Below are 19762 nucleotides of genomic sequence, written 5' to 3'. Positions count from 1 at the left end.
CATACTGTACCATCAGAAACACTCGATATAATACACATGCAGCAGTAGAGAGAGGCGAATGCTAGTTTTTTGACTATTCATTAGTTATAATTTGGGCCCATGTTTATTAACTAATGGCTATGCTAGTGTATTGAATGCAGCAGTATTATGTCAGACTCACAAGCTTTAAACTTACACAATGATTTCTTCACTATTTATATTTTAATATTGTAATATTCATGTGTGGTTGTATAATGTGATTGAATTGAGATTACTGACTTTAAGCTATGATCCTGGAGTAGTTTGCTGGATTAAGCAGATTAAATGTGTGTGTGTGTGTGTGTGTGTGTGTATGTGTGTGACCAGACACGAAATACATCCCCTTCAACTGCTTCCCACAACCAAATTCAGGTCATGTCTTTTCTAATGCTAATTCTTGCTTGTTTTGGTGCCTTAGTCATGGTTACAGGCTTGCAGCCATGCACACACACACACACACACACACATACACACACACACACACACACACACACAGACACACACACACAGACACACACAAAAGATAGTATGCACATTACAGACAAATGACTTTTTTTTTGTATTTCCAAAATACACAAGCATTTGTAATGCCATGCTACTTATACAGTATTGAACTAAGGAATCTGAGGCGATAATGGATGTCTTTAAGCCTCAGATTCCAGTTCTTGCCTCACAGAAGTGGATCTCAATGTGGTCTTCTGCAAGTTTAGGCATTTTCTAGGCTTTTCGAGATGTTTTTCAGCTCACCACAGTTGTAAAGAGTGCTTACTATAAACCTGTCAGCTCAAACCAGTCTGGTCATTCTCTCTCTGACCTCTCTCATCAGCAAGGCTTCAGGTTCGAGTTCTTGTTCCTGTCAGTCTCGTTTTGGCCTTGGTTGGTTTATAGTTTTATTCTTATTCTAAATGTGATCAGCGTTAATCTAAGTAGATGTGTCCAGGTAATTGGGTATTAACACATAACATTGTAATTATAAACTGCCGATATGAACAAAATGACCGGAAAGTTGAACAAGATTCAAAGATCCAAGTCAGTAAAATGATCAGAAATTCCTGTCACTACCTCTTATGTGCTTTGATGCATTACACTGTGTCCATGTTCCTGACTGACAGAATGAAAGAACAAACGAATGAGCAGGTGCACAGGTGTTCCTGGGTGTATCCTGTGTTTACTGAGTGAATACACCGTGAATATTGTTAATATATTAAGGCATGTTATTGATATATTGGTCATTTTATTATGTGGTTTTGGGACAGTACATGGAAATGTTGTGTCAGAAGAGCCACTTGAAAAGCGAAGATTATTACTATTGCTATTGTAGGCTTTTCAATAACTAGCTAATAGTCTAGGAACTAATTGGCGGTTATATATAATTATCTGTTTGAATAAATACAGAAGCCACAGGAACATTACACACATCAGGATGTTACAATGCACACAAAAACATCGGTGTTGAATTTCTTGACATACAAAAGCAACATAATAAAATAATATCCTCGTCTGGAATTGCCTGACGGAGATCTCTGACGAATTTCTACACAATCAGACATTTAGGAAAAGAACAACAAGCTTATGTTGTTTATCATACACTATATTGCTAAAAGTATTCGCTCACCCATCCAAATAATCAGAATCAGGTGTTCCAATCACTTCCATGGCCACAGGTGTATAAAATCAAGCACCTAGGCATGCAGACTGTTTTTACAAACATGTAAAAGATGTGAAAGAATGGGTCGCTCTCAGGAGCTCAGTGAATTCCAGCGTGGAACTGTGATAGGATGCCACCTGTGCAACAAATCCAGTCGTGAAATTTCCTCGCTCCTAAATATTCCACAGTCAACTGTCAGCTGTATTATAAGAATGTGGAAGTGTTTGGGAACGACAGCAACTCAGCCACGAAGTGGTAGGCCACGTAAACTGACAGAGCAGGGTCAGCAGATGCTGAGGCGCATAGTGCGAAGAGGTCGCCAACTTTCTGCAGAGTCAATCGCTACAGACCTCCAAACTTCATGTGGCCTTCAGATTAGCTCAAGAACAGTGCGCAGAGAGCTTCATGGAATGGGTTTCCATGGCCGAGCAGCTGCATCCAAGCCATACATCACCAAGTGCAATGCAGAGCGTCGGATGCAGTAGTGTAAAGCACGCCGCCACTGGACTCTAGAGCAGTGGAGACACGTTCTCTGGAGTGACAACTCGCGCTTCTCCATCTGGCAATCTGATGGACGAGTCTGGGTTTGGCGGTTGCCAGGAGAACGGTACTTGTCTGACTGCATTGTGCCAAGTGTAAAGTTTGGTGGAGGGGGGATTATGGTGTGGGGTTGTTTTTCAGGAGCTGGGCTTGGCCCCTTAGTTCCAGTGAAAGGAACTCTGAATGCTTCAGCATACCAAGACATTTTGGACAATTCCATGCTCCCAACTTTGTGGGAACAGTTTGGAGCTGGCCCCTTCCTCTTCCAACATGACTGCACACCAGTGCACAAAGCAAGGTCCATAAAGACATGGATGACAGTCTGGTGTGGATGAACTTGACTGGCCTTGTTGAGTCCTGACCTCAACCCGATAGAACACCTTTGGGATGAATTAGAGCGGAGACTGAGAGCCAGGCCTTCTCGTCCAACATCAGTGTGTGACCTCACAAATGCGCTTCTGGAAGAATGGTCAAAAATTCCCATAAACACACTCCTAAACCTTGTGGACAGCCTTCCCAGAAGAGTTGAAGCTGTTATAGCTGCAAAGGGTGGACCGACGTCATATTGAACCCTATGGATTAGGAATGGGATGTCACTTAAGTTCATATGCGAGTCAAGGCAGGTGAGCGAATACTTTTATAGTGTATCTATATAGTGTATCTGTGAATGTATACAGTATGGGAACTCCAAAAAATAATGTTTAGTGTTTATAAAATGACAAAGAACTCTAACTAGACATGATTTCTAGCATTCGGGACACAGACATTAATTGGATTAGTCAGATGACGGTGTGGGCGGGACTTTAGCATTCACAGCACACCAACGCTGATGTCTATTTTGAGGAACATTTAAAATGCGTATACTTGAAATATGAACTCTTTTTTGTGCACTGTGATGACAGATGAATTGTGTGCTGGATCTCTCCCCCTCGTTTTGTGTGTGTGTGTGTGTGTGTGTGTGTGATTACATTATGCCTATAGACCACCCTTTATTTTAAAGAGCAGAAAGCTCTGTCTATAGAATAATCAGATGCCCGTCTGTCTAATAATGTATATCAATGGTGCTGAATTGTGTGTGTGTGTGTTTGTGTGTGTCTGTGTGTGCTATAGGACAGCCCATGCCAGAACAAAGAGTGAATCAGCAGACCAGGCTGCACTTGCTGCTGACCAGGAGTCAGAACTTGCAAGGTCTATAGCAACAGAATTAGCTCCTGACTTCCAGCAACCAGGTACACACACACACACACACACAGACATTGAATTTACTGTTTGCTCTGAGCAGCAGGCAACGTACCCTTACAAAATGAATTAGCCGTGCGAATGTGTACATTCAATCTTGCCTGAGCAATATTTTTAAATCCTAACTCAACTAATGCTGCCACAGTAATGAATGCTTCAGCTTTTGCCTTTACACTGAGCTTAAAATAGTATTGCAGAGCGACTGCTGAGTGAAATATGCTTAAGCTCGATAATCTGCAGATCTGGAGTTGCCACCAAAAAGAGTTGCTGTCCTGCTGGACAGGACTAAAGGTGTGCAGAAGTACTGGCATCCATCAGGACTCAAGAAAGTTTTTACTTTAATGCCAACAACATTGAATATCAACACAGGGATATAGATTGCATAGCATTTTACATTTCTGGCACTTGGAAGATGTCTTTATCCAGAGCAACTTACAGTTCATCTCATTTTATACAATTGAGGGTTAAGGGCCTTGCTCATGGGCCCAGAAGTGGCAGCTTGGTGGACTTGGGATTCAAACTCATAACCTTCTGATCAATAGTTCAATAACTTAACCACTGTAATTCATTCATTCATATACAGTAACTGCTTTGTCATGGCCAGGGTTGTCACGGTTTAATGATAATTATTCATACAAATTGCATTCTTTAGAAACTATTGCAAACAAATGCCATGTCCACGGAGGCAAACTGGCCATGATGTGTATGATGGCATACTGTGACCTCTCCCCAGTGACACCAGTTAATCATGGTGGTCTCTCAGCTCAGGTATTGGGAAAAACGGTACTTCCGAGTGTGTTACACTGCCTTGTGACATGAGCAGCAGTTTGCAAAGATGCAGTTTACTGGCTTCATGAGTCTTGAAGGAAGCACGCTTTAGCCTTCACCCTAACCAGTTTTGTAGGTGTTGTATAATAGCTGAGCTGGAGAGTTGGCTGGTGGGAAGGAATTGGCAGGTGGCTAAATTGGGGGAGGAAAATCAAGGAAAAGCAAGCAGTAAAATAGAAATCCAGCCCTGTACACACTCGTGGGTGGCAGTTAGACAGAACTAAACTGGGATAAAATTGAGTCTTTATTTCGGCGTGACAGTTGGCGCTTCGACATCACTTTGAAGTTTGTTGAGTTTTTCATGCCGTAATGCTTAAAGGAGTTTTTCTCCCACACTGCTTTCACACACTCACTTCTGCCGAGCAGCTGAAACTGGTTTTACGGGCAGATGTAATGTAAGACCGCAGCCATTGAAAGCTGTTTCTATGACTACAATGAAGCACTGTGTTTGGTTTGGAAGTACACAAAGCTTTCGGAGGGACTTTAGCAGCACAGCAGTCGGCTTGTACCATAACAACACAACCATTCATGACCTGCATCGAGGCAATCGTTTCTTTAGTTTCAATTAATAATTCTCAGTCAATGCTGTCTGTAACTATATTATACTTAGTCCCTTCAAGTTCATATAGATAGATAGATAGATAGATAGATAGATAGATAGATAGATAGATAGATAGATAGATAGATAGATAGATAGATAGATAGATAAGGGGCTTAACAATAATAATTACAGCATTAGCTCAATCGGAAAGTTTTGAGATTCCAGAGAGAAAGACTTCAAAAATGTATTCCCTTCCATTATTTCAATTAGGATTAAATGGAGTTTATTCATGGAACTTAAATGATGGATTCATGCTGTTAGTGATAGAGGGTGAAAGCGAGAGAGAGAGAGAGCTGTTTCTGACAAAGCTCTGAAGATCTTATCACCGTACTGTCAGAACATTACTGATGATGAAGATGAAGGGACCAAGAATTGAACCCTGTGGCACACCTTGAGGATTTTTGTTTCCCAAATGGTTAGAAATACCAATATTCTATCACCAGATATTTCTAAGATGAGCTAGCTAAGCTTCTGATCTCTATTCAGGGTTAATCAGAAGGAGTTCATTGATGGCAGCTCTATGGTAATTGCTTTTGAGCATGAGACTGAATATAATGGGTTCATTATGAACACAGCTTTAATTTGCACATTGAGGATGGGAAAAAACGTTCTTACATGATTTATTTTGGTATTTTTTAAAATCACAAAAATTTTAAAAGGGGTGTGTAGACTTTTTATATCCATTGTGTGTGTGTCTACAACAGATGTTTACTATATGTTAGAATGTATTTTAAATCTTACTACATGTAAATAGGGCACTTAATTAGGAGCAAGTGACAAAGCTGAATAATAGTCAGACAGTCTTGTGTGCAGTCTGTGTACAGCTGGCTGAGGTCTTCCCAGTTCATCTGCATCGCTTAACCGATCATTTCCCATTGCCAAGTAGCAGAGAGTTGTCAAAATCTTGATCTCCGTTAGTAATGCGTTACTCTTCTTAGTAGTTAAGGTGACTGCACCCCTCCTTACGGCCACAATTATTACAGTTACACTCATAGTTCAGATATCACCCCATTAATAACTTGTTAATAATCTTCACTTTGGACAGCTTCTAAGGTGTACATCTGTGCTAATATGAGTGCAATGGTTTTAGATCCTTAAGGAAAAATCCTCCTTGAACAACTTGCACTTTATAATTAACAGCAATGTCCGATTTATTTAATAATGAAACTTTCGTTGACATGCTGGCCGTGCTTTGGTTTTCTACATCACCTACACTGGAAATCGATGACCTGCTGGTGATGATGGTGGACTTAGATTTAGCCCTTCACTTCATTTCTACCCAGATTGTTGCAAAAGCTTCAGTGCCATTGTGCTCATCATCTCATAGATCACTGAATCTATAGCTGCACTGCGTTATGGAACTTTAAGTCCAACATTTGCACCAAAATCTCCATTATTACTACATTTCTCATTAACATGAGACCGCTACACACCGGTGAGTGATAACAGTTTTAACAGTAAAACCTGACTATTATCTTTTTTCCCGATTGCCAATCAAATTGTCTATTAAACACCATTGTAATGCGGAAGTAGCAGCTCATAAGACATTAGACTACTGATCAGGAGTTCAGCTGCCACCACTTGGGTCCTTGAGCAAAACCCTTAACCATTAACTTCTCCGTTGCAAAAATGAGATAAGTGTAAGTCGCTCTGGATAAGCGTCTGCCAAACGCGTTAATGTCTCCACGTACTATCAGCACCACACAGCCTGCTATGTTCTCACAGGAATAACAACAGCAGCAACCAAACGAATTTGTACTAGAATCATTACTTCTTATAATTTCAATCTAAAAAAGAAAATGTTTTCTCAGAATGGAAGTTTTCTTTCAACCCTCCTGTTATCCCTTAAATTTACAGACATGTTTTACCCTTGGGGTCAGTTTGAGCCCAGCAATTTAAACCGTTTCACACAGGTTTTTTTTTTTTGTCAGGTCTTCTTCTTCTTTCGGCTTTTCCCTTCAGGGGTCGCCACAGCGAATCATCTCTCTCCACCTATCCCTATCTTCTGCATCCTCAACACTTACACCCACTAGCTTCATATCCTCATTTATTCCATCCATATACCTCCTCTTTGGCCTTCCTCTTTGCCTCCTGCCTGGCAGCTCCATGTCCAACATTCTCCTACCAATATACTCACTCTCCCTCCTCTGAACATGTCCAAACCATCTTAATCTGGCCTCCCTAACTTTGTCCCCCAAACGTCCAACATGAGCTGTCCCTCTGATGTACTCGTTCCTAATCCTATCCAACCGTGTCACTCCCAAAGAGAACCTCAACATCTTCAGCTCTGCTACCTCCAGCTCTGACTCCTGTCTCTGTCTCAGTGACACTGTCTCCAAACCATACAGCATGGCCGGTCTCACCACTGTCCTGTACACCTTCCCCTTGATTCTCGCTGAAATTTTTCTATCACACAGAACTCCCGACACCTTTCTCCACCCATTCCAACCTGCCTGCACTCGCTTCTTTACCTCTTTTTTTGTCAGGTGATATATATTATTTTCTTGACGACCTAAATAGCTTTTTAGATAAATAAAACATAACCCTAACCCACCCCATTCTCCTAAACACCCAGAATTTCTATTGCGTGGTTGTAGAAACATTTACTGTACGAATCACCATAAAATCTCACCTCAAATTGGAAATATCTTTTTTTTTGTTTTTTGTTTTAATGCTTTTATTTTGTTTCTAAGTACAGAATTTTTGTTATTTATAACATTTAAAAAGTAGTACAATTTCTATTATCAAGGATAGTGACATGTCTTTTCCTTTGGGTCTCTGAGAAATGATGTTTTCTCCTCCACCATGTCGGGTGAACCTTGCAATACCACAGGTATGTTTGTGTTAGTTTAAAGCAGAAGGACGTTCTTGAAGATTATAAAATTGATTGTTATAGTGACCTCAATATTATCCAAAACAACCAAAGCATATAAATGTATTTTTTAATGTGTTTTTTACAGCTAAAACAACCTGGGGTCCAATTGACCCCAAAGAACACAGAGTGATGTGTACAGGACACTGAAAACATATTATCATGATTATTTTATGTTTACCTGGTTGTCTTTATTAAATTAAAAGATTATTAAATATAAAGCAAAATAGATATGTCAAAGGTATAATTAGGGACTTTAAGCATTGAATGGGGTTAAATTGAACCCTAGGGATAATATGAGGGTTAAGAAGAATGGAAGAGTGGAAATTTGTCTTGCTTCTCATAGAATTGCTTCTTAAATTAATGATTAAAAGAGGTTCATTATCATAATAAAGCCTCGGGTATGATTGAATTAAATTCAGTTCCCCCTAAATTCTTGTTTAAGCATCTCTTATGCTTAAACAAGTAAACCAATTTGCCTCTAAATCTAATGGCTGGATATATGATGATTGGAAGCCATTTTGAAAAAAAGTAGTGTAAAGAATCCTGGGGTGTCTCTGTCCTCATCTTGTATATTGTCTTGTATCACGGCCAGAAACGCAAGTATGAGGATCCCACTAAAAAAATGAATGGCTACACATTTACGTCAGATTAGCACAGAAGTGTGTGACAGCAGTGACCTTTCGGTGCAGCAGAGCCTGCTTCATTCAAATCTGAAATCGCCATGTTGGAATGGCTGCAATGGCAGAACGGTGATCGAGTCCCTGACTCACAGCAGCTGTCCATTCCTTCAGTCAGACCTGTGAACATGTGACCTCAGCCTGCTTCTTCTGTCCTCTCTCTCTCTATCTCTCTCGTTCTCTGTGTTTTTTCTTCTCTCTTGTTCAAGGTGCATACCTGGTAGTAAATAGTCACCCCTAACCTCTTCGTCCACTCTTCATATCGACATGTCACTTAAATACGCATAGCGGGTGACCTTTCTAAATTATTATCAGTGTAGACAAACACGTATAGGAGCAAAGAGCACCGAACGCATGTACACCATGCACTTGTTTGTTTTCATTACCATTGCTTTCTAGTGTCTGTGCATGGAAACTGGATTGGAGCTAGAACAGGAACAGGAACCTGCTCTCTAGCTAGTATTAATTATATGTTTCAGAAACACAAGATCAATAGCCATTATTATATATTGATATATCTAACTAGATTAATCTAAGCTGCGACAATCAGTTTCTGCTTATATTCTTCAGAGTTTGATATTCATTTTTTTTCCTTCCTTGTAACTCTCCACTCCTCTGGGAAGGCATTGGACCAGATTTTGGATGGTGGTTATGAGAATTATGTGCCTAATTAGCAACAAGAGATCAAGTACTGATGTCAGACGAGGAGGCATGGGGGTTAGTTCATGTTCCGGTTCATCCCAGTGGGGTTGAGGTCAGGGTTCTGTGCAGGACACATGAGTTCTTTCACTCCAACCTTTGCGAGCCATGTCTTCATGGAGCTCATGTTGTACATTGCACAAGGGCATTGTCGTGCCAGGGCAGGTTTGGAAATCTTTGTAATGTTGCAGCATACAAAATTATCTTGAATGATTGAGTGCTTCAAACTCCTACATATGGAAGGCCTACATATGGGTGTGATGATCAGGTGTCTACAAACCTTTTGCCATATTTGTCTACTTAACGCTCTTTATTGTGAAACCAATTATTGTCATCCGCTGTCCTGTTGTTCCAGCTTCTCGTAATGGAATGGTAGCAATCCCTTCATCATCAGTGACTTTCTGTCTGATTAAAGGGAGATGAGGAAAGTGATCCTAAAGCTTCATGCCGGCCTTTAATTTAAATCTGTTCAACAAATTGCGGATTAAATTCTTTGGTGTCGGTTTAAGGATAAATCTGTGCGTAGTCACAAGAGCATGCGAACGATTAGATCCAGCCTGTATATTTATGCATATTTGACTGTAGATTGGAACATTAAGATAGTTAATATGTTAAAGATAAAAAAGATTCATAAGTGTTTCTTTAATGAGTTATCCAGACCATGTGTGTAGTTACATGGACAGTATTACGCATTAACAGACAGAAACACTGATGATTGTTATTGAGTTCCTGCTGAAGTTGTGATCAAAAGAGACTTTAATCTCTCAAAGCATGTGATGTCCCTATTTGTTGTTTAAGTTATGCAGGATTAAGTCGTTCGCTGATGTCAGATTTCTCAGAAACACCACTATGCAACTCCATGGTTATGCTGTTACTGTTTATTCTTTCGTTTCATAACTTAATGGAATGTGATTCATGGACAAGATATTTTTTCAAACAAGCTCCAGAGCTGGGACTGAATCTGTAGTTTGGGAAGCAGCCATCATATTTATTCAGATGTTAATGTTATTCAGAGTTCAGCATTCATATAAAATATGGATAGAAAGCTCATGAAAGTATGTGGAAATCATCTGGAATTTTAATCTTCATTCCTGACTGGAGTCTGAATCAGATTACATGCGTGGATTGAAGGGAAGCATCAATACCATTTTTTCAGATCTTCAGCTATCCGCATAGCAGATATGTCTTTCAATGTCTTGGTTAGTGACCTTATGTTCTTGCTCTCCCAGGCCTTGAGTACATCAAGCAAAACTTCACAGAGCATGTGGAGGAAGTTAAAGACGCTCCACCACAGGAGGAGACGAAGAAGGAGGAGAAAGAGCAGTCTGTATCAGGCAGTCCTTTTTATCGCCGCGGCACGACTCCATCACACTCGCCTGCCCAAAGCCCGTCTCCCTCACCACCGTTATCACCAACAAAGAAAAACCAACAAGCAAGTACCGGTGTGACACGAAAGATTAGTAAAGAGAGCGCTACGGCAACCCGCAAAATTAGCAAAGACAATAGCGCTATGTCCCATAAGGTTAGCAAAGATGAAAGAGCCACCATTGTAGCTGAAATGAGCAAAGTTCCTACACTCAAAGTTCAAGATACTGCACCACCAAAGCCGCCCAAGCTCAACGAACCATCGGTAAACGGCCAATTACACACTGCTTATCATAGCTATTACGTGAAAACTCAGAAGAACATCCCTCCACCAGAAGAACCGGAGGAGGAAGAGCCGGAAATGACACAGTCCAGTTTAGCTCGAATGCCACCACCTCCGAAGCAGGTCCTGACACCCACGCCAAAACTAGAGACAAAGCTCAGGAAACAAGATAGTATAAAACCAAAGAGTCTCGCAGAAACCAAGAAAGCCAGCATGGAGCTCACAAATGATGTGTTAGAAGATGATACGGTAAGTCACATGTAAAAATCATTCCATTTCCTGTGAATCATCCAATGAGGATATGCTGTCGGTTTCTTTTGCCATAACTGTTTGTCTAATTTATATTCCAGGGTCTGAATTCTATTTTAGTTGCCATGGTGATGCTCTTGAATATTGGATTGGCCATCATTTTTGTACACTTTTTGACATGATTGCGCTGTGTTTCAGGTAAGCCAACAATTGTCTGATATAGGAAAACATTTTTTTTCTATTCCCACAATCCTGCTGTGATTATATTATAAGATCATGAACCAATTCCTAGGGAATTACATATGCAGAGGTGCCATATTTATTTGTATTTATTTGCTGCTTATTTGTAGTACAGTAATCCCCCATTTATCGTGGGGGTTACGTTCCAAACCCACCCACGATAACCGAAAATCCGCGATACACGGACGCCATCCCCAAATGCTAATTTTTTATTGTTTAAGCCGTAAATTATCCTCCCACACTCTTTAAACACACACAGAAAACATTTGGAAGCATATAGCGAGATGTATTTTGGGTAAATTCGTAGAAATATCACATTTATAGTGAGTACTGTATGTATGTATGTTCCTTGCCAGAAGCCTTAGAAGGTGCAGAGTGTTTGGACGACATAATAGGGCTTGCAGAAAAAACGTAAAAATACAGCGTACACAGAACAAAACCAAACACTCGGGACAGAGACACGTGAAAAACTGAGATACTCGAGAATTCTGCTTCCCTTTCTCCAACTGCACGTATAGCCAGCAGCCGATCACAACCGTGATTAAATGAATGGGGCATTCCGATTGGCCAGACTCGTTCCTCTAGCTGTACTGTACTCCGCGCTTTCCTAAACAGCGCTACGCTGTGCAGTATTTGATATATTATTAACATTTTACTTTATTTTGATTAATGTTTATATTTTGTAATTAATAATTATATTTTTAATAATAAATTACCTTCAACATAAAAACAATTCACTATAAGGTTTGCGGATACCACAATATACTGTGAAAATCTGCAAAAAAAAATTAGTTACGTTGCAAATAAAAATCAGCGATATACCGGGACCGCAATATATGAACTGCGATATAAAGGAGGATTACTGTATTCACACTTCAAAATTTGTCCCCTTGCTACAATGATATGGGAGACAAACCAGGAAAAAGCTTTTCTCCTCCTTTTTCAGCTGAAGCAGCAGTTGAATAAACACAAGCCACACATGAATAAACAGCACCCTTTGGATGAGCCATTTCACTGAAGGGGAAAGGACGTAGGACATGAAAGACACATTTGTTTCTGGCAGAAGTCACTTTTGCTTTGACTTCTCTGTCAAGCCATCCATTTTCTGTACTGATTATCCTACACAGGGTCACGGGAAGCCTGGAAACGATCCTAAATGAGTTGACAAGTTATTCAATAACAATAGTTTAAGGTAGGATGTACTGTGTGTCGCTACTGCCATTTACTTTCAACTAAGCTATCCTAATTCCCTTCCACTAGCTTCTGTAGCTCTCCCCATGATAATACCAACTGGGGAAGGTGCAAGCTGCCAAATCAGTCTTTGTCAGTTAATGTATCATTAACTGCTGATAATGATACATTAAATGGCATCCGAACGCTGAGAAGAAAGTGCTAACTGTCATCTTCCTCATCATAGATGTCCACAATTGGTTAATGTCGCTGTGATTGAAAGGTGGGAGAGTAACACAATCCCATCCACCCAGAGAGCACGGGTAATTACGCTTTCCTGGCCTCCAGCCACAGATAGCTGTGGCATCTTCGGTGGATATTCAAACTTGCGACCTCCTGTGCTGCTTGGGAGTGGCAGTGTGATCGCATTGCACTGGGGTTTTATTTTGCGACAAAATTCAGTTTCTCGTTAGCTATACACGCAAATATAAAGAACGAAAAGACTTAAAACTAATGCCGTCCTAATAGGGCTGAAGTTTGTGCAGAAAGATCTGATCATGACCTTTGTTAGAAAGATATTGTTACGATTAGAGACTAGAGCTTTTTTGTTTTCATGCACAGTGTGTGAATTGTACTCCGTTCTTCTGATCACAGGACGGTTGTTGGATGGATATTTTTGGTTGGTGGATTAGGACACTGTGGTGTTTAAAGGTGACCGATCCACTTACACATCAGTGTCACTGCTGTGAGAATAATCCACCATCCAAATAATATCTGGTCAGCAGTAGGAGATATTTACATTGATGGATGGGGTTGAACAGGGATAATAAATCATGCAGAGCAACAGATGGGCTACAGACTGTGTAGTGACTACATCTACAGAGTGACTGATATTTAAGGTGTAGGTAGCTCCACATTGCCAAGGGGAAAGTTTTTGAGAATTTTATATTTTTTGTTTAATTGACCTCATACTCTAAAACTTGAGGATCTAACCAAGGATACAAGTGAGGTGAGAATACCAAAGCACTGTTCTTGAAACTGACTGGTCAGTCGTATTATACCAGATATAACAGCAGCTCTGGAAGGAATTAAAATGAAAGGTTTATATTAATGCGCACAATTTTTTAAGTCTAAAAATAAATAAATATAAATCACTGATATGGTGAAGTTTGCTTGTTTATTGTGTCAGTTTCACATTTATGGAACTCTCCAGTGTCAGGTCATATAGAGACAAAACTGCCAAGTTTTCCAATTTTTGGTTTCTCAGTAACATGACAAGCTGTAGTTTGGTAAGGTGGCTTAGTGGTTAGCACATATGCCTCACATGCCCTGGATTGGTGGTTTGATTCCTGCCTTTGCCCAGTGTGTATGTTCTCCCTGCCCTTCAGGGGTGCCCTTCAGGGTTTTCCTCCAGGTACTCTCTGGCTTTCTACCAGCCCAAATACATGTGTCGTAGGCTGATCGGCATCTCTAAATTGTTTGTAGTGTGTTGTTATGTCCTGTGATGAGTTGGCACCCTGTCCAGCCCTCTCCCCTACATTTGTGCCCAGAGTCCCCTGTGATAGGTTCCAGTCTCCCTGCAGCCTTGTGTATTATAAGCTGTACAGAAAATGAATGGATGACAAGCTATGTTTTTTTTTGAGGAATTAACATGAGAAACAAAGAAAAGAAAGAGGCACTGATGAGAGAACAACTGTTCATATATTATAGATGCTATAATGTAACTGTAATGATAATTGGATGTATCAGTTCTCATATTAAATGTAACTGTAAACAGTTTAAAAAACACGATAGGTCATTCATTAGTAAATGAAAATTGGCAATAATTGTCAAATTTACTGTGGCATATGAGGAATAAAACATTTCATGGCATGTTGTTATAGGAAAATAGGGTGGTAATAATAATTCTACTTCATCAGACGACATGATATCATATCATCATGGATTATTTTCCTATAACAGCACACCTCTTCATGTTTTATTCCTTACTTAGTGAATTGATAAATGTTAAAAATGTCTTTATCACTCTACACTGAAAAATGAAACGTTTACATCAGTGCCACGTGATTCAATTGAATAACATTAACACACACATTCAGGATGATTTGAGTGTGTATTCTCAAAGCTCTGAAGAAAATCACACACCAAAGCACACACCTGAGCATCAAACCAATAATGCTGGTCATCTTACCAGTTTGCAACTCTGCCATAAAATTTTAAATGCCAATGTTTAATTCTATAGCTATGATTACGCCATCACCATGGACACACATGTAGAAGTGAGCGAGTGCAGCTCCAGACAATACTGTAGAATATGGAATGTACAAATTTAAACACTACTATGAATATATGATTTAGATAAGCAGTATGATAATGACATATGATACACATTATTGTACAATATACACAGCAGAATAAGTGGTAAATAAGCAATAATGACAATGATGACATACCAATCAGGCATAACATTATGAGCACTGAGAGGTGAAGTGAGTAACACTGATGATCTCCTCATCATGGCGCCTGTTAGTGGGTGGGATATATTAGGCAGCATGTGAACATTTTGTCCTCAAAGTTGATGTGTTAGAAGCAGGAAAAATGGGCAAGCGTAAAGATTTGAGCGAGTTTGACCAGGGACAAATTGTCATGGCTAGACCACTGGATCAGAGCATCTCCGAAACTGCAGCTCTTGTGGGGTGTTCCCGGTCTGCAGTGGTCACTATCTATCAAAAGTGGTCCAAGGAAGGAACAGTGGTGAACCGACGACAGGGTCATGGGCGGCCAAGGCTCCTTGATGCATGTGGGGAGCGAAGGCTGGCCCGTGTGATCCGATCCAACAGACGAGCTACTGTAAATGCTGGTTCTGATAGAAAGGTGTCAGAATACCCAGTGCATCACAGTTTGTTGTGTTTTGGCAGCAAAAGGGGGAACAACACAATATTAAGCAGGTGGTCATAATGTTATGCTTGATACATCATTGTGCAGTATACACAGTAGGCATTGCACAGTATATTACAGTGTGACAATGTATAACAGTGCACAGGTATAAGTGTTATGTTCATGGCTGTTCTTCTAAATATCAATTTTGTACTTTAGCTTATTTTTATTTACGTTTTTTCGTCACCAATGTGTATTTCTCCTTGTTAACACTCGTTAAGTTCCAGTAAGAACAGAGCGATGTGATGTTTCTTTCAGTGGAATTTTTCTGCAAGCTGTAACCTTCTAATGGTTTTTATTTCTCAGTCATGGAAATAACACAGTGTTACATTAAACTGGCGCTGGTCCTTGGCCGTGGGAGCAACAGAGGAAGTTTTTTGGAAAATAAGAACGCCTTCGGAGGACGACGTAACATTTCACGGCTCATTTAGCCGTGTGAAAGACTGACTGTTCAAAATAAAAAAAATAATAAAAAAAGAGAGAAAGAAAGAAATGCAACAAGAAAAAAAAGGAGAGATGTGTGCGTGAGAAAGAGTTTAGGGTGTGCTGAGCCGAGCTGGTCGATCTGTGTGGAAACGTACGGTGCACTTTTACATGACGGGCACAGACAGCTGCCTCGTTTCTTTCCCGTCTGACGTGTCGGGTTCGGAGATTTATGCTCAGTGCCAGAGGAATGTGTTCAGTGGACTTTCCACGCTGGTCAGAGAAAAACGAACAGCACCACAGCCTCCATCGCCAGTCTTATAACATTACATAAGCATCACTGTTACTACGGCTAGGCATGTGCTCCATATAATCACAGATTTAAAAAATATTGCTATGACTATTTAATCACACCTTATTATTTATCAGCGTGTATTCTCCATCCTTTACCCAAGTATTCCACCTTAAAAAAATATAATAATAATAATAATAAAAATAAAATTGTTAATATTTACTGATTATTGAAATATTAAATATTATTATTAAATATTAAAATATTATTTTAACTGATTATCAGCACATGTCTATCTGTAGGAACGGGCCCCATTTCATTCGTTTTTTTTCTCTGTTCTCCTCCATCGCAGATGTATTTTACTTCTCCCTAGTTTTTTTGTGAAACTTTTCGAAAAGAAGTTCTGGTAGTAAAATGTGCAATATGATTGATTATTTTATTTTTTCAAAATGATATATCCCACCATCCAAAGCTAGCGGCTCGCTTTGTTCCACTGAGAACCACGATTAAAGACGGAGAGGACTGCCTACTGTAATACGACTCGCCATGCGCACAGCCACATGGGTGAATATTGTTTACTAAAATGTAAAGGAGGTGAAAATGTTTATGCTGTATGTATTTGTGAATCGAGCGTTGCTCATCGTGCATGCAGTTTCTTTGATTTGGTGCGTTCACGTTCAGGCAAATGACTAGGCACGTGCCGATAATCGGCGAAAACATTTGATCACGGCTTACACGGTATTCAAAAATAATCACAACTCCAGTTTATATCGTCCTTCTGAATGAGGAGTTTTATTATTTGTTGTTCAGTAATGATTGGGAACAAATCGAATCAATTCGGCTCATATCGGATGCATCAAATATCGGATCGTTGCCTTATGAATCGAAATTGTTCCTCAGATTTTTGTTTCGTTTTGTTCGATTGTTTATTCTCTTTTTTACACCATTCACACAAATATAAAAGGCAACCTTAAAAAAAAACGTATGAAATAAAATAGGGACATATCCAAATGTCTGAAACAAAGTATCAGCACTTCTATTGACGCTGTTCTAATAATAATAATATCGGATTGTATCATATAACCGATTATTGGCACATGCCTACAAGTGAGCAGTGAGAAGTAGATGAAAAATTATTTTTAGTAATGTTTTAGGTTAAAAAAAAAAATAAAGGTCTGAGCTTTGTTTGCATGTTAGAAAACAAAATATTCAAAATTCTCTGTTTGGTGTTGAATTAACCCCTTCAGACCTGCTGTATTAATTACAAGACATTGTTGCCAATCTAAGATTTCACACTTTTTAGAAATATTTTTAATGGTATTAAACAGCCGAAACATGTTTACTACAAACGATGACATTTTCTTACTATTGTCTTAGTTGCTACATCCCTTCAGAATGATGATCCGGTGATGCTTACTGGGGCAAGGTTCACTGAGATATAATAATCCATGGAGTTGGATTGATGCATTGAGACTGATTATTTAGTGTAGCTGCTCTGTAAAAATAATTCAGATTTATACACTGATTTTATCATCCAGACAGATGAATGGCCCTTTTACATTTTCTCCCCAATTGGGACATTAAGTCCCACCCACTACTACACCAGCAGCCAATAGGAAGGGTGAAGGCTAACACATGATATCTCTGAAACACATAAAGCCAGCTAAGAGCATGTTTTTAACTACTGTGCATGGGATCTCCCAGCATAACACTCTCGTAGGAGAGAGCTGTCAGCCCTCTTCCGCATATTGACCTCACAGACGTTCCTGATTGGCTAGTGTCGCTGTTGATCATCTTCTGTTACAAATTCAAGGTGGTAATGATTGTGAACAAAATTCATTGATTGTAATCGAATCGAATCGATTCATCAAATATTGAATCGTTCTCTTATGAAGTGGAATCGTATCGTATCGTGTGTACGCCTGGGAGTTCGCACCTTTATTACCCACTAAATAATCCGCTTTTCTACATTTTCGAAATGAAACTTCATGAGTCGTGTAATGGCCACATGGTGTGAAGGGGTTAATTCATGTAGGTGATACATTGAACAGCAGATGTGTTGAGTCTTTAACTACTGTTTACCTCAGAGGAATGCAAAAGAAGAAAAAAGGGAAAAAAAGAAGAAAAAAAAAAAGAAACAGGTCTTGTCTTAATTCTTTAGTAAGGGAACACTACATTGTGCCATTGTTTTGCTTCATTATTGCTGGCACAGAGTGGTGATTTGATTGGACTTTGCATTTATCATTTCATAGACGAACGTATTTATTCTATAATTCGCAGTGCATCCGTATTCAAGACACGACTGAAAAAAGGGCTTACATAGGCTAGGCTTCCTTTTTATTACCGCTTCGCCGTAATTTATTTCAAACACGCTATGTAGTACCATTAAGTCCGATATCTGACCGCGGCTGTCTGCTGAGACGTACATGTGCTACAGTCCAATCCAAGTGCACCGCCAAACATATCTGCAGTTTTACTCAGTTGAGTCTGGAGAATCGAGATCTTTCGAGCTTTATTCTACATCATCTATTCTGTGTATGCAACGTTTGTTACTTTACTCACTAGCTTCTCAGATTAGGCAAAAATGCAGTGCAGGGATATTGAATAAAATAATGTGCCTGAATATTATTGATCATGATGAATAGTACCATTGATGATAAACCTATATAAATATAGCTTTATCTATATATTTATAGCAGATATATATATAGGAGGTGAATTATATATATATATATAATTAATTATATATATAATTCTATTGTATAATATAAATTCTGTTATAAAAAATTAAAAAAAAGTTTACAAAAAATATAAAAATAATGACTATACTAAATTTTCAGACTACATATGTACAGAAAAGAAAAAAATAAACTATTTTTATGGTGTTTTACATATCGAAATCAAGCATTACGTGGTATCTATTTTGCCGTTTTATTTTTTTTTTTAAATCATCTTTTTTTTTTTGTGAGTATGTGTCATGCTGCAAATCTATTGCAATGTATATGGCCTCTGTTCATGTTTTCCCAGTCGATTTATTATTTTACAGACTAATCAAAAAGGGCAGAATTATTTTTCTAAAAGGAACAGCTATTGCACAAAAGAAAACAATTTATAAACAACAGTTTTACTCTTTTTACAAAGCCTAGTCCGTAACCCACGTTGGTATTTTTCTAACGTTTTGCACATTTATTTTAGGGGTGAATGACTTGATAAATAATCAGTTGTGTCACACAATTCTGATAATAATAATAATAATAAAAACATAAACATTTGTGATTCAACTGATTAATAATACAATAATGCAAGGAGCCTTGACTGTAGGTATATTCTACCACTGGAAGAGCAGAAAGGGACGACTTTAGGCATTTGAAGCATATTTGAAGCCCCAGTGACGTTTGTACTCTGGAGAATGTAAAGAAATGATCTGTGTATAACAATAAAAATGTTATGCATCAAACATGATCTTGTTATTATTATTATTATTATTATTATTATTATCCTTTTGTAGTGTTCACTGCGTAGAAGAAAATGTGTCCTGTTCCTGTCTGTCTCCCTATACTGCACTGTTTATATCTAAAAATCTTTTCTCCATCTCACTGATGATTAATATACACACATAATCCTGATCAAATAAAATCCCAAAGGCCTCAGGATGAAATAATGTATTTGGACTGATTT

The 19762-nt window shown here is 39.0% G+C and overlaps 1 protein-coding gene across 2 annotated transcripts in view; it reads left to right on the top strand.

Moving 5' to 3' along the window:
• The window catches only part of jph1a (junctophilin 1a), a 37497-nt gene extending 17956 nt beyond the window's left edge, over positions 1-19541 (top strand). The window contains exons 3-6 of one of the 2 annotated variants that reach the window (XM_058375843.1): positions 3317-3435; positions 10355-11022; positions 11124-11220; positions 15676-19541. In XM_058375843.1, the coding sequence (XP_058231826.1) occupies positions 3317-3435; positions 10355-11022; positions 11124-11204 (868 nt within the window). In that variant the 3' untranslated portion in view covers positions 11205-11220; positions 15676-19541. Of the gene's footprint in view, positions 1-3316; positions 3436-10354; positions 11023-11123; positions 11221-15675 lie in introns of those variants that run through there. The other variant, XM_058375845.1, reaches the window with a different exon arrangement.
• The last annotated feature ends 221 nt before the right edge of the window (positions 19542-19762 follow it).

Source organism: Hemibagrus wyckioides, linkage group LG23, assembly GCF_019097595.1.
Source record: "Hemibagrus wyckioides isolate EC202008001 linkage group LG23, SWU_Hwy_1.0, whole genome shotgun sequence".
In the NCBI taxonomy this organism is placed as follows: domain Eukaryota; kingdom Metazoa; phylum Chordata; class Actinopteri; order Siluriformes; family Bagridae; genus Hemibagrus; species Hemibagrus wyckioides.
Note: the sequence above shows the minus strand (reverse complement) of the source record. Positions and strands in the feature narration are given on the sequence as shown.